Source organism: Sebastes umbrosus, chromosome 23, assembly GCF_015220745.1.
Source record: "Sebastes umbrosus isolate fSebUmb1 chromosome 23, fSebUmb1.pri, whole genome shotgun sequence".
Classification (NCBI taxonomy): domain Eukaryota; kingdom Metazoa; phylum Chordata; class Actinopteri; order Perciformes; family Sebastidae; genus Sebastes; species Sebastes umbrosus.
This window is the reverse complement of record NC_051291.1, coordinates 5,503,857-5,517,141: the sequence shown is the minus strand read 5'-3', so window position 1 is coordinate 5,517,141 and position 13,285 is coordinate 5,503,857. Positions and strand designations below refer to the sequence as shown.

At 42.8% G+C, this 13,285-nt stretch overlaps 1 protein-coding gene across 20 annotated transcripts in view; it reads left to right on the top strand.

The window, feature by feature from the left end:
- The window catches only part of sox5 (SRY-box transcription factor 5), a 240,974-nt gene extending 227,780 nt beyond the window's left edge, over positions 1-13,194 (top strand). For 13 of the 20 annotated variants that reach the window (XM_037760090.1, XM_037760089.1, XM_037760091.1 and 10 more), the window contains 5 exons: positions 2,090-2,265; positions 5,593-5,695; positions 6,689-6,865; positions 7,848-8,064; positions 9,959-13,194. In XM_037760090.1, coding sequence (XP_037616018.1) covers positions 2,090-2,265; positions 5,593-5,695; positions 6,689-6,865; positions 7,848-8,064; positions 9,959-10,253 — 968 coding nt within the window. In that variant the 3' untranslated portion in view covers positions 10,254-13,194. The remainder of the gene's footprint in view (positions 1-2,089; positions 2,266-5,592; positions 5,696-6,688; positions 6,866-7,847; positions 8,065-9,958) is intronic. The other 7 variants (XM_037760084.1, XM_037760077.1, XM_037760082.1 and 4 more) reach the window with 3 other exon arrangements.
- The last annotated feature ends 91 nt before the right edge of the window (positions 13,195-13,285 follow it).

Sequence of the window (13,285 nt, the reverse complement as noted above, 5' to 3'; positions counted from 1 at the left end):
TGGTGACTTATTTTATAGACCTAAAGTAAGTAAATAAGTGCAAAACAGCATAAGATCTATAGCTGCGTTTATGCTCACTAAGGCTTTTTAGAATATCTGGGTCATATCTGCAGGTAAAAAGTTAATTCTCAGTAGCTTCGCCCTCCACTTGATGTGAGTTCCAGTTCGTCTGCTCTCTGCTAATTCCCCCACAATTCACCTCTCTTTCTGTTTTTTGACACCTACCAACCCAAAGGCATGCTTCTCTCTGTCTCCTACTCCGTCCGTCCATCCGTCTACTCATCTCAAACCGAACTGAAGGGCTGTCAGCGCCTGTAACTTCTACCACGATCACACATTTGTCCGTCATAAAACACTGCAGTTCCCCCTGACCTCCCTGCAGGAGTGTTTTTTGTGGTCAAAAAGGTATTGCGCCTGTCTGTAGAGATTTGGCGCTCAGAGAGTGAGTGTAGAGTTGAGAGAGAGACAGAGAGAGAGAGAGAGAGAGAGAGAGAGAGACGCCCCCTCCCCTTCTATCTGGGTCACATTCACTTGTCTGGATGGTTGGCATCGCTGTCAGTTTAACTCACGCAATAATATCTATCAGCCCCCTCCCTCTCTTTTGACTCCAGATTAAAATTGACTGCCACCCGATTCCATCGCCCTCTCTTCTGTCCCTCTCACCCCCCTTGCCCCCTTTTTTTTTTTTTTTTTTGGACCCGCTCACATCCAGATTTTCCGGTTATGACTTCTGAAAGAGTTCACGGCTCTGTCATTACCAATCTGAAGCTGGTAATCTGGCCTGAGATGGCATTAGCGGTGCGGATTAGCGCTGATAAAGGCCCCATAAGCCAGCCGCGGCTCTTTGTTAAGAGCTAACCCGGCTGATAGGGAGAGGCGATAGCGGTGCGCGCACGGCCTCACAAACACACAGTTCGGAGCAGATGCCTCGGCGGCGACTTAAGCTGCGGAAATAATACGAATAATAGAGCGGCGGGGAGATGTGATCTTTGTTAGGTGGCGGGGCAGATGTTCTCGACTGGGGAAATTAGCGGGACTTTTTAGCCGTAATAAGAGTCGTCAAAGTGTGAGGGTTCACATGAAAAGAGGTGTGTGTGTGTGTGTGTGGAAAGGTGGGCGTCGTAATGAGATTATCCAGAGGTTGAACTTGTTTATGGTTGTTTTTTAGTTGTCTGTCCGTGTGTGTGTGTGTGTGTGTGTGTTTACGTCTGAGGGCAGGTGGAGGAGGCGGTGGGCAGCTTGTAGCGAGGCTAGCTCGGGGCGCACTCTGACTCACATTATGCCCGACTCGACTGTCAAGTGGTCAGTGTGTGTGAGTGTGTGTGAGAGAGAGAGCGACACACACACACACACACACACACACACACACACACACACACACAGATGCCCCTCATCAAGTGTATGTTAATGCCTTTACCTCATGGTTCAGGGGAAGATTTATTCTGGATGAAAACCTTCACAAACATAAACACACACACATTCATCTCTATTCCAAATGTATCTATATTATTCTCTTATTTATTTATTTTAAATGCTCTTAAATCTGAAGGAGGCAAGTTGGAGCAAATATGATTAAAAACATAAAACAAGAAGGTTTGGGATCCGGCAGTTACGTTGAGAACAGTTGAGGAAATACCAAGCACCGCCCACCAGCCGGAGCACACAGTACACTACAAGATGTTTCTTCATCAGCGCTGCCTAGTTTGACCGTTTGATCTGAGTTTGTGAGTGATTGACGGCAGCCTCCGTTGAACGAACAACCAATAGGAACGCTCTCTCTCTCTCTGAAATGACCTGTGATTGGTCAAAGTCTCCCGTCACTGGCTAGAAGTCTGATAACAGAGCCATGAGGAGGTGCAGAAGTCTAGTTTTCTCTCAGAACACTTGAATTACAATATGCTGAAAGGTTATTATGGAATTGTTGCCCAATGATGCCAAAAATATTCTGCCTACTGTCGCTTTAAAGTACAAATTCAGTCGACAAAGACACTCAACTTGAATCACATTTTTACACTAATGAATATGCATAACCAAGTTAATCGTCCCCCTCCGTCTCTCCGCGTCCTCTCTGTCTCTCTGTGTGTCTCAGCAGACTTGTTGTCATCACTGTCCACAACCGCCTACCTGAGCGACCATGAGGCGGTGACCAAGGCCTTCGCCGAGGCCCGGCAGATGAAGGAGCAGCTGAAGAGGGAGCAGCAGGTCCTGGACGCCAAGGTCGCCGCCGTCAGCAACCTCAGCCTCAACAACGGACGCTCGGACAAGGTAAGATCACAGTTATCACAGTGGATTGTGCTGTAACCTTAGCAACAGGCGATAAAGTGTGACAACTGCCTCCAAAATCAAGGTGTTTATTTTATATTCCTCAATTTCTTTGAAGTTAAAATGTTGTTTTCTTCACATTAAACCCGGGAACATTATTGTATTTAACAGTATTTTTATATTTTGGTCACAAAGTGTGTTATTGCTGTACAAATTCAACAGAAGTTCAAAACAACAGTAGTTCAAAAGGTCATCTGTCACTTTAACTAATGTGTTATGATACACTATTATTGTATTATTTACATTATATGTAAAGGTCCATATTAGCTTACCTTAAATACCACTTGTTTTAGTCTTTATTTATATTTGTTCTAGCCTTTGCGATGGAAATACATACTGAAATACAGTCTTTATTAATGAATTTATTATTTCTTTCTTGCATCTGTTAAAATACATATTATGATTTTTATGACAAATGACTCCCACTCATCAATACCATCAAAAACAAAAAGGAAAATATATGGATTATCTCAAGAAAAGAAAAAAATACAACTGATTCCAAAGAAAAAAAAAAAGTCCTCACCAGCCGCACCGTCTCGTTGTCGGCGTGTAATAATTTGCCTTGCCATATGCCATCCCGTACTGCACCATGTAGGAGGTAAATCGGCGCACAATGCTCTCGCTGAAATGTGTCGAAGCTAAACAGGGCCAGATAAGGTAAAACCAGAGGCGTCTTGGAGGTAATGAGTGTGTCTGTGAGGCGCACTACGGGGCTACTCGTGTGTGTGTGTGTGTAAATGTGTGTGGCAGAGCGGAGCGTCGGGGAGACGGTAATGTGAAGTGACGGCGCCGGCTCCTCGGCAGCGTGGCTAAATTGTGGTTATTTGTTAAACACATTGGGAGTCAGCTGGTGCACGCACACACACACACACACACACACATACTCACAGAGCAACAGTGTGCTTGAAGCATCTGCACCGCTGACATTCAACAGCTCTATCTGTCTCTTTCTCTTTTTCTTTTTTTTTACTCTGTGTTTCAAACAGTCCAAACCCACACTGATTTATCTAGTCACCCCAGTTTTTTTGTACACATTTAGACAGAGTGTAGATAGTAATATACTGTAGATACAGTATTAAGGATTCAGTCTAATAGCCAATTAGATTCACACCAGGGAAAGCACTGGGAAGAGAGGGAACGTCGGGGAAATGTAGCTGTTTTTCAGGAGCATATTTTACAGCTTGTTCCACACATTTATTGCATTAAATGGGGGTATTTAGCTGTTTTACTCCGCTGGAGGGGATAATAAAATACTAGACCATCAGTTTATTATGTAATTTGTGTCACTTCTTGTTAAATTGGTGTATGTTATCACATAAGAATTCAGTGAAATGAGGTTAAAAAGTGAGGATTTCCTTTTATTGTGATTATCCTCTCACACCAGTTATAATGGTGGAAATGATGAGCCTTATTTAGGAATATTAATAATATTTTTACAAGAGTAAGAAAATATTTTTTTTTATTTGAACTTGTATTAAATAATTTTAAAAATACTAATATGATCATTTTAATTTAAAGTTCAGGAATTTTTGATTATTTTTTGGGGGAATTAAAACGCACCTCTTTCTCAGCTTCCGGAGCCGTTCCGCTCTGCGCCGACTCCCCGCTCCCTCGGCCCTTTGGCTTTGTGCTGCGCTGAGTGTGTGCAGCCGGCGAGCTCTTGGCGTTCGGATACAACGGTGTCATCCCTGAGACACTCAGAGGATTAGTTTTGTCGCTACTTTGTGTCTTGGCTCCAGTGTCAGCCATTCAATCCACTTTTCTCATGTACTGTACCGGGGCTTAATGTCAGACTAGGCTGTCATCCACTCTGTCTCCCTGTTCATCTCCGTCTCTGTCTCGCACGCAGCAAAAAGCCCTTTGTAACGGCACATTGGAGCTTAACATCGAGAAAGTGCGAGACACATTTAGTGCTGGAGGTTTAAATGCGGCTGATCGTTTGTGTGAAATGAGGAAAAATCCTAAAATATATCTGATTTACATACAAAGTGGCTAAATCTGCTAGATAATTGTTCATCTATTAAAACGTAATAAATTAAAAATAAAACACTTTTTAAATGACTTGCAAATAAACAGAAAAATAACATTTCCGCAGCGCGCCTCTGCCTCTCTTTTTAGCCGTATTTATTCCAATCTGGGGGGGAAATTATCTCTAACAATTAAACTCTGCTGGACTAAAAACAGAGAAAATGCATTTCATTATCATTCCGCCCATCCTCCCATCCAGCCAGCCAGCTCGCCAGGGTCACATGTAAATGGAGAGGGACACTTTTTGGAAGGTTGTTTTAGAAGACGACAGTGTTTTGGGTACCGCTCCTAATCGTGTAATTAAACTGTAAAACGCTGGCGCTGGAGCACTGCGGTGTGTGTGTGTGTGTTCGTCGACAGTCAGGTCGTAGCGCAGAGTGTGCCGGCTGCTTGCATTAAGCATGTAAATGCTCAGTAAATCAGCCTTTTATTGGTTGTAATAAATACCCAGGGGGCCGTGCGGCGTGGCCTCGCTCTCGTCCGCGTTGCACTCTCCCGTTCTCTCTCTCCCTCTAATGCGTCGACCCTCGGGGGGCCTCTGCGAGAGAGAGGCAAGCCGCCGCACTCCACTCTCGCAGGTGGCTGCCAGGAGTCCAAACACACACACACACACACACACACCCATATAATATACAGTACACACAACAGTAAACATCCAAATAGGACTAAATGTAATCAACATTCTTGCACATGCAAACAGACGCACAGATGTGTGTTCAAGCGGGCAGGCGTACGGCACTCTAACAATTTGCTGTTGACATTAACATTTCCGCAAATTTACACGGAAATGAGCCAAAACACAAACTGTCTGAAACCGCCGCTGCCGTTCGTCTGGTTTCTCTGGGTTTGGATCCGCTGATAAAAAAAAATAATTATTATTATTGAACTGATTTATATCAGATCAGAGAGTTTATATATCTTTGTTGTGGACAAACTGGCTTTAGGCCGACGGACATCTGATTTGATTTGTGGTTATCCAAAACAGAGATGTGTGATGATTGCCCTTTTTAGCTATAACTATGTAATAAATTATATCAGAGATAAAAAATAAATAAATAAATAAATAAAACACGTTAAGGGAGCCAAAAAAATTATGTAAAAATCATCTTTTAAATGTTTAAAAGTAAATGAAAAGGATTTTCTCAGCGTCACCGCAGGTCCGTGGTTTCACCCATTCATACATTCACACTCATTGACTCACCCGCCGACCGACCGCAACTGTGAACTGTTTGTGTTGTTTAGGACAAGGCTGCCTTGGAGAGTCTGAGTCAACAGCTGAAGCAGCAGGCAGAGGACAAGTTCAGCCACGCCATGCTGGACTTCACCATGAGCGGAGACTCTGACGGTAGGGACACACACACTCACACACACACACACACACACACACACACATATGCATGCAGTCATTTAGGTGACAAAAAGTGTTTGATTTTTTTTTTTTATTTGCTATAAAGAAGGATTGGAAAATGTGATTCTTTTTACTTTGAGGTGTTTCATTTTGATACATGTCACTAGTTTAATGTAATATGCTGTTATGAGGTTATGTAATAATATCCTGCATGTCGCTGCGCTGTGTGTCTCCAAAACTTCACCTTTTCATGAGCTAAGAAAAATAGGCAGCTTTGTGCATTTTTCATTTAATTAATTGAGTTTCTATTGTGGCTGTCAGTTGATGAAAAATGTGTATATCGACCATTTTTATCTGTTCAAAATGTACCTTAAAGGGAGATTTGTCAAGTATTTAATACTCTTATCAACATGGGAGTGGACAAATATGCTGCTTTATGCAAATGTATGTATATATTTATTATTGGAAATCAATTAACAACACAAAACAATGACAGATATTGTCCAGAAACCCTCACAGGTACTGCATTTAGCATAAAACAATATGCTCACATCATAACATGGTAAACTGCAGCCCAACAGACAACAACAGATGTCAGTGTGTCAGTGTGCTGACTTGACTATGACTTTCCCCAAACTGCATGTGATTATCATAAAGTGGGCATGTCTGTAAAGGGGAGACTCGTGGGTACCTATAGAACCCATTTACATTCACATATCTTGAGGTCAGAAGTCAAGGGACCCCTTTGAAAATGGCCATGACAGTTTTCCCTCGCCAAAGTTTAGCATAACTTTGGAGTGTTATTTCACCTTCTTCGTGACAAGCTAGTATGACATGGTTGGTACTAATGGAGTTCTTAGGTTTTTCTAGTTTCATATGATACCAGTAGCTTCACTTGTTGGCTTTAAAACCACCTACTTTATGTCTATATTTAACTTCTGTCTGCCTTCCTCCACCCCCCCTTTCACCGGCACCTTTCCACCCCTCCAGGCTCCCCCAGCGTGTCGGACTCCAGAATATTCCGGGAGGCTCGGGGTCGCGGCGGCAGCGCCGAGCCGCACATCAAGCGGCCGATGAACGCCTTCATGGTGTGGGCCAAGGACGAGAGGAGAAAGATCCTGCAGGCCTTCCCCGACATGCACAACTCTAACATCAGCAAGATCCTCGGTAAACACACACACACACACACACACAGCTTTGAATGACAGGTGCCGCCGCCCCCCCCCCCATCCCTCGTCACCTTACCCTCTACGCAACCCAAGCGAAAGGAAGACACAGGCTTCTATCTCCCACTTTCTCAAACACACACAGTGATTTCATTACAAGCAGCGGCATTGTGTAAGCGGCTGTTAATGAACGGCTGGGGAGAGCGCGGCTCCCGACAAATGATGATATAATTCATTATGCATTAAACAAGCAGCGCGAGGCCGCCTGACATTTCCCCCGGACCGCCGGGATCGGCCCTGACATTTTAAAGAGCTTCTAAGCGTTTTATAACACAGGGAAATCTGGTTTTAATAAGCCCTCTCTCTCTCTCACTCTCTCTCTCTCTCTCCCTCTCTCTCGATTGCTAACAGATCGCAGAACAGAGAGAGAAAGACGGAGAGCGAGAACAGCCAAGCGCTGACAGCTTTTACCCATTAAACATACAGTAGTCGAGTGCAAATTCAGACCAGATATGAAACACACAGGGGAAGACATGCTGGAGATTACACCCACACACACACTCTCACACACACACATGACTGATGCTACAAATCTGTGAGCAGAAAGTGAGCTGAGAGAGATGACAGCAGGTTAAGTGAAGTCCTCATTAGTTTAGATAAGTACCTGTCGTCCTCGCCGCTCTTCCTCATTAACCTTTTTTTTCCCCTCTCTCTCTCTCTCTCTTTTGCTTTTTCTTTTTCCGGGTGAAACTTCCACCGTTATCTGTGCGCGAGTGTGTCGGTATGCACATGTGATGTAGTGTCACGCCGGCGTTTGTTCCTCGCACACACAATGTAATCGATCTTAAAGCGTTAAATTTAATTTCAAGCTGATTTCTCTAATTTAGTTTCCCTTTAATGATTTGATGTGTAATGCTTTGCTGTTATTTTTTTATCTTTATAAGCGAAACTGATCGTTATTAATGCGTCCCCCCATCATCCAGGCTCACGCTGGAAAGCCATGACCAACCTGGAGAAGCAGCCATACTACGAGGAGCAGGCTCGCCTCAGCAAGCAGCACCTGGAGAAGTACCCCGACTACAAGTACAAGCCGCGGCCCAAACGCACCTGCCTGGTGGACGGCAAGAAGCTGCGCATCGGCGAGTACAAAGCCATCATGAGGTCCCGCAGGCAGGAAATGAGGCAATACTTCAGTGTGGGGTAGGGGAACTGTTGAGGGGAACTGTTGTTGTCTGTAAGATAGCAAATAGATTTTATACCTCAATAGAATTTAATATTTATATTGTGATTAGCACATATTAATTAAGTCAAAGTTTTGTTAGAAAGCCCTCAAGAAAATCGGTCCACTACTCTCAGAGCATGAATGCATATTTGCTTCTATATTGTTGCTGTAAAAGTTCAGTAAATCAGCACCAACCACCAGGTTTGAAGTTACTTTTTTTCAATCGATTAAAATATGTAAATCGCAAATTAATCGTACATTTTTTATCTGTTCAAAATGTACCTTAAAGGGAAATTTGTCAAGTATTTAATACTCTTATCAACATGGGAGTGGGCATTTATGTTTGCTTTATGCAAATGTATGTTTATATTTTATTATTGGAAATCAATTAACAATACAAAACGATGAAAAATATTGTCCAGAAACCCTCACAGGTACTGCATTTAGCATAAAACATATGCTCAAATCATAACATGGTAAACTGCAGCCCAACAGGCAACAACAGCTGTCAGTGTGTCAGTGTGCTGACTTGACTATGACTTGCCCCAAACTGCATGTGATTATCATAAAGTGGGCATGTCTGTAAAGGGGAGACTCGTGGCTACCCATAGAACCCATTTACATTCACACATCTTGAGGTCAGAGGTCAAATGACCCCTTTGAAAATGGCCATGACCGTTTTTCCTCGCCAAAATTTAGCATAACTTTGGAGCGCTTTTTAACGTCCTTCGCGACAAGCTAGTTTGACGTATTTACATTAACATGTTATTATCGCGTTAACTTTGACAGCCCTATTTTTTTCTAATTGTTATAATTTTTTGTTGGTTGGTTTCACTTTATTTTTTCTTCAAACTTCAGGTTTAAAGTTTTTCTAATTGTTAGAAATTGTTGTCACTCTGGCTCTTAATAAGCCAGGCTTACAAATATAAGGTCAAAAACAGTTATTCCCAATTTATGATGAATCTGGGATTAAGGAAAGAAAAAAAACATATTTCTGCTACACAAAATTATAATTTTTTCAGACTTCTAATATTTGCTTTGTTTCTTATGAATTACACGATCATGTTACCTCTCTCCTCAGACCGGTAGACATGTGCAATGGGTGTTGAGGGGTCATGAGTAAACATCCCTTAAATTTTAAAGGAATAGTTCTACATTTTTGGAATTATTTGCCAAGACTGATACCACTCTCTACAGTACATGTGAAGCTACAGTCAGCAGCTGGTTAGCTTAGCTTAGCATAAAGACTGGAAACAAGGAGGAACAGCATATTTTGTTACCTTTGGACAGAGCCTGATTAGCTGTTTTAAAGAGGACCTACTATGCTTTTGTGCTTTTTCCCCCTTTCCTTTAGTGTGTTGTATAGTTTTTTGTGCATCTAAAAGGTCTGCAAAGTTACAAAGTCCACCTCAAAGGGAGTTACTCTCCCCCACAGAAACACTGCTCCTGAACTGCCTGAAACACCTCGCTTGAAGTCCAGCCTTTTTCTTCTGTAACGTGGTGATGTCACCAAGTAACACATCTGCATAACGGCTGGTTTGGCACGCTCTCAAACAAAGCTCAGTAGAGCGGAGCTGGAGCGGAGTCCAAAGAGTTTGGTTTGGTTGACAATCACAGCAGAGCGGGCCAGCTGACCAATCAGAGCAGACTTGGCTTTACCGGGAGGGGGGGAGGCGGAGCTAAAACATTTCAGACAGCCAATATGAGAAAAATGAAGCGTTTTCTGAACATTAAAGCATGTAAACATGTTCTATTAGAAACCCAAAGTACAAGTGTGCACCTGAAAGTAAGCATAGTAGGTTCTCTTTAATTTAGTTTGACACTGTGACCACAGCTCCCGTGCTAAAACAACTCTCCCGTTTGCGTTTACAGGCAGCAGGGCCAGTTGCCCTTGTCCTCCGCAGGCGTGGTTTACCCAGGTGCCCTCTCCATGGCGGGAATGCCCTCGCCCCAGATGCCCTCAGAGCACTCAAGCATGTCCAGCAGCCCCGAGCCCAACGCCAACCACCACCCCCACCTGGCCAGCCTGAAGGGGGACGAGCCGCGGATCATCAAGGAGGAGGAGCTGCGGCTGGACGACAGCAACGGCGACGTGTACGACGACTTCGACTACGAGGACGAGGAGGCAGATTACACCAGCGACAACGAGAACCATATCACCCAATAGGACGGCGCGTTATATACACAACCCGCCTACTTTATAAGCCAATCACAGCTGGTTAATCCCACACAATCCCACCAATCAGGAAGAAAACTTTCTCTTTTTGCCAATCACCTTGAGTCCCGACCTCACAACACCCCATCCTTTCCTCTCCCCACCCCCACCCCCCACCTCCTCCTGACTAACATGGACTCTTCTAACAGAGCCAGATCCCACTGGAGTCCTGATACCAGCATCTGATCAATCAACTGAAGCACAGGACCTGTCACTCACACTGACTGTTACACAAACTGGAGTCTGGGGAGGACGAAGACGAACCGAGCCAGCCTCCCGAAGCTTGCCGAGGAATATTATAAAGTACTACTGCGAGATTTTGAGTGTTAATACCGCGTGAGTGAGTGAGGAGAAAAAAAAATATCACACTCAAAATAAAAAGCAACCGTTTGTAGGAAAAAGGAGACGTTTTAAAAATGAAAAAGACGGATCGGCGGACCTGTCAAAAGGCTTAACAGACGACACTTTAAGATGGCGGACCTGTTTATTATCAAGAGACACTTTTAAAAAAAAGAACAGCTTTTTTTTTTTTTTGTTCTTTGGTTCTATAATATTCTCACTCAGGTACACGGTGCCAATAAGTGGCTTGTGAATGTGATTTGTTGTTTTTGTGCTACAAGTTTGAATAATAATAATAGAAAAAAGAGACATTTCTTTTTTTCCCCTTTTCGTTGTTAAGCACCTGAAAGACATCAGACGTGTTTATTTTTAACAGAAACATATCTTCGACCTCGCAGTGTGCTGTCAGCGGTTTCCCCCTCTACTCCCTTTTTTTTCTCCTCTGTATTTTTGACTCCGATGATGGGACGGTCCAGCCAGGACTGACCGGTACAGCGTGGACTGTCCCACTTTGATTATCAGGGGGGAGAACGGGGAGTCTTTCTGGCGTCACGGAGCAGAAACGAAAAGCACTGTGTTGTGAGACAATCCACCAGTTTCCTTCTTCTCGCTCCGTCCTTCTATCTCGATCTCGTCCGGGGCAAAACATCAGTATGTGTGTGTGTGTAAAAATCTCATATATCAGTCCAGGATACAGAAAGACAGGCTTACACTGCTGCTGTTAATTACTGTACCACACACACACATATATATACACTCACACACACACACGACTGTTGTTGTGTCCCCTCAGTGTTTTTTTTTCCCGCTCCCTCCAATCACCATCGTCCTGCTGCCCCCAGCGGGCGGAGCTGAGCTGAAGCAGCCAGTCAGTGTTTCTGTTTGTATTTGAATACTGTATTTTATTATTTTCTCTTCAAACTGCCTCTAGTCTAATAATATTATTAACAATAATTATAAGGATGGTCAGCGTTTCCTAAGTTTAGTAAGTTATGTACAGTATAATTTATTTTTCTCCTCTTTATCGGGTTTTTAAATGACCATATGAAACTATGACAGTCGATGAAACATTATTCTATTTAGCTGGTAGGTATTTTAGATCTAAACAAAAAGTTGTCATTTTACCTTGCTTTGTTTTTTCTTTTTTTGTTCCCTTTCTTTTTTTTTTTTTCGTTTTGTATTAATCCTGCGGACGGACGGGCGGGTGGGCGGAGTCAGGACAGCGAGCTGGACTGACGAGACTCGACGCCGGCCCTCCTCCGAGCTGAAGACGTAACCTTTTAATGTCCAAACCCGTTTCTAAAAAGCACTCAGACTCTGAGAAAATATTTTTTTTTTTATTGTTATTATAATTTTATTTGTAATGGTTATTATAATGTATAATGTGAAGTTTCCTCTCTTTTATTTTGCCTTTTTTTTTTTTTTTTTTTCTTTAAGGGAAATCAGTTTTTTTGGAAACTGTTTCCTGTGAACAAAGAGTCCCGTCCCCGTTTACTAGCTCTGAACGACACACAACGAGACGCAGTGGAACATCATCTCTGGCTCGGCTCCGCACACACACACACACATGCACAATCACTAACACACATTTCAAATGAAGAGATTATCGTGACAACCAAACGAATCCTATGCTGTCCTTTTTTTTTTTTTCTGTTTTATGAAATTTAAAATCCTGTACATATATTTTGTTTGGTGTTTTTTTTAAAAATCATAGGAAAGCAGTGTTTACCGTGATCCACCAGGGTGTTCCACTGTGCGTGTGTGTGTGTGTGAGACGTTCAGGCGCATCTACAGTATCTTTAAAGTCACCTCTCATCAGGAGCCCTTTGCTTTGTTTGAGCTCCACGAGACGCTACAGGAGCCATGACTACTCTTCAGGTGTGCTGTCACATAGTGATCCCCCCACAATCATTCTCGCTGTAGATGTTCGCCACATAATGAGCCTCTGGGTCTTAATTTCGCTGTATAGTCACCCCCCGTTATCACGGCGTGGTTCGACCCGATGCTGGAGAGAGGGGGACTAAGTGGATCAATCCATTTTTAAGGGTATCAGGGGTGGGTGGGGCATTAAGACGTCAATCATCCCTGCTGGCAAGGTCTGACCCCATATCAAGACAATGAAAATGATGATATTATTTAAGACAATCAAAGTCATGAGTGGAGCTCAAAACAAAGTAAGAATTATTACAAGTAAAAAAAAAAAAATATCTTACCATCTCAACTTGAAAAATCAAGAAAGATAATTATGTAAATATAACATAGAGTTATAGATTTATATTTTGTTCATAACACAGTGTAATATAAGTTGTATATTTCTTTTTTTTTTCTCTCCCTACTGTCTCTTTTATTGATGTTATCCATGCCACAGAAAAGCAGGAGTCGCAGTACTCTCACAAACAAAAAAAAAATGAAGAAAAATATCAAAGAAATAAAGAAAAACAGGAAAGGAAAAAAAAAGCCGTGGGCTGCCACCACCATCTGTTCTAAGTTCACTTTTTTTTCAGTATTACTGCCAGACAAGGCTCTAATAAAGACAGCAATGTGTTCGGTAAAACTTGTGCTGGTCCTGGTCACTTCTTTCTTCCACACATACATTCACACAATGGGTTTTACAGCTCCAACATATTCACAGAAACATACACTGC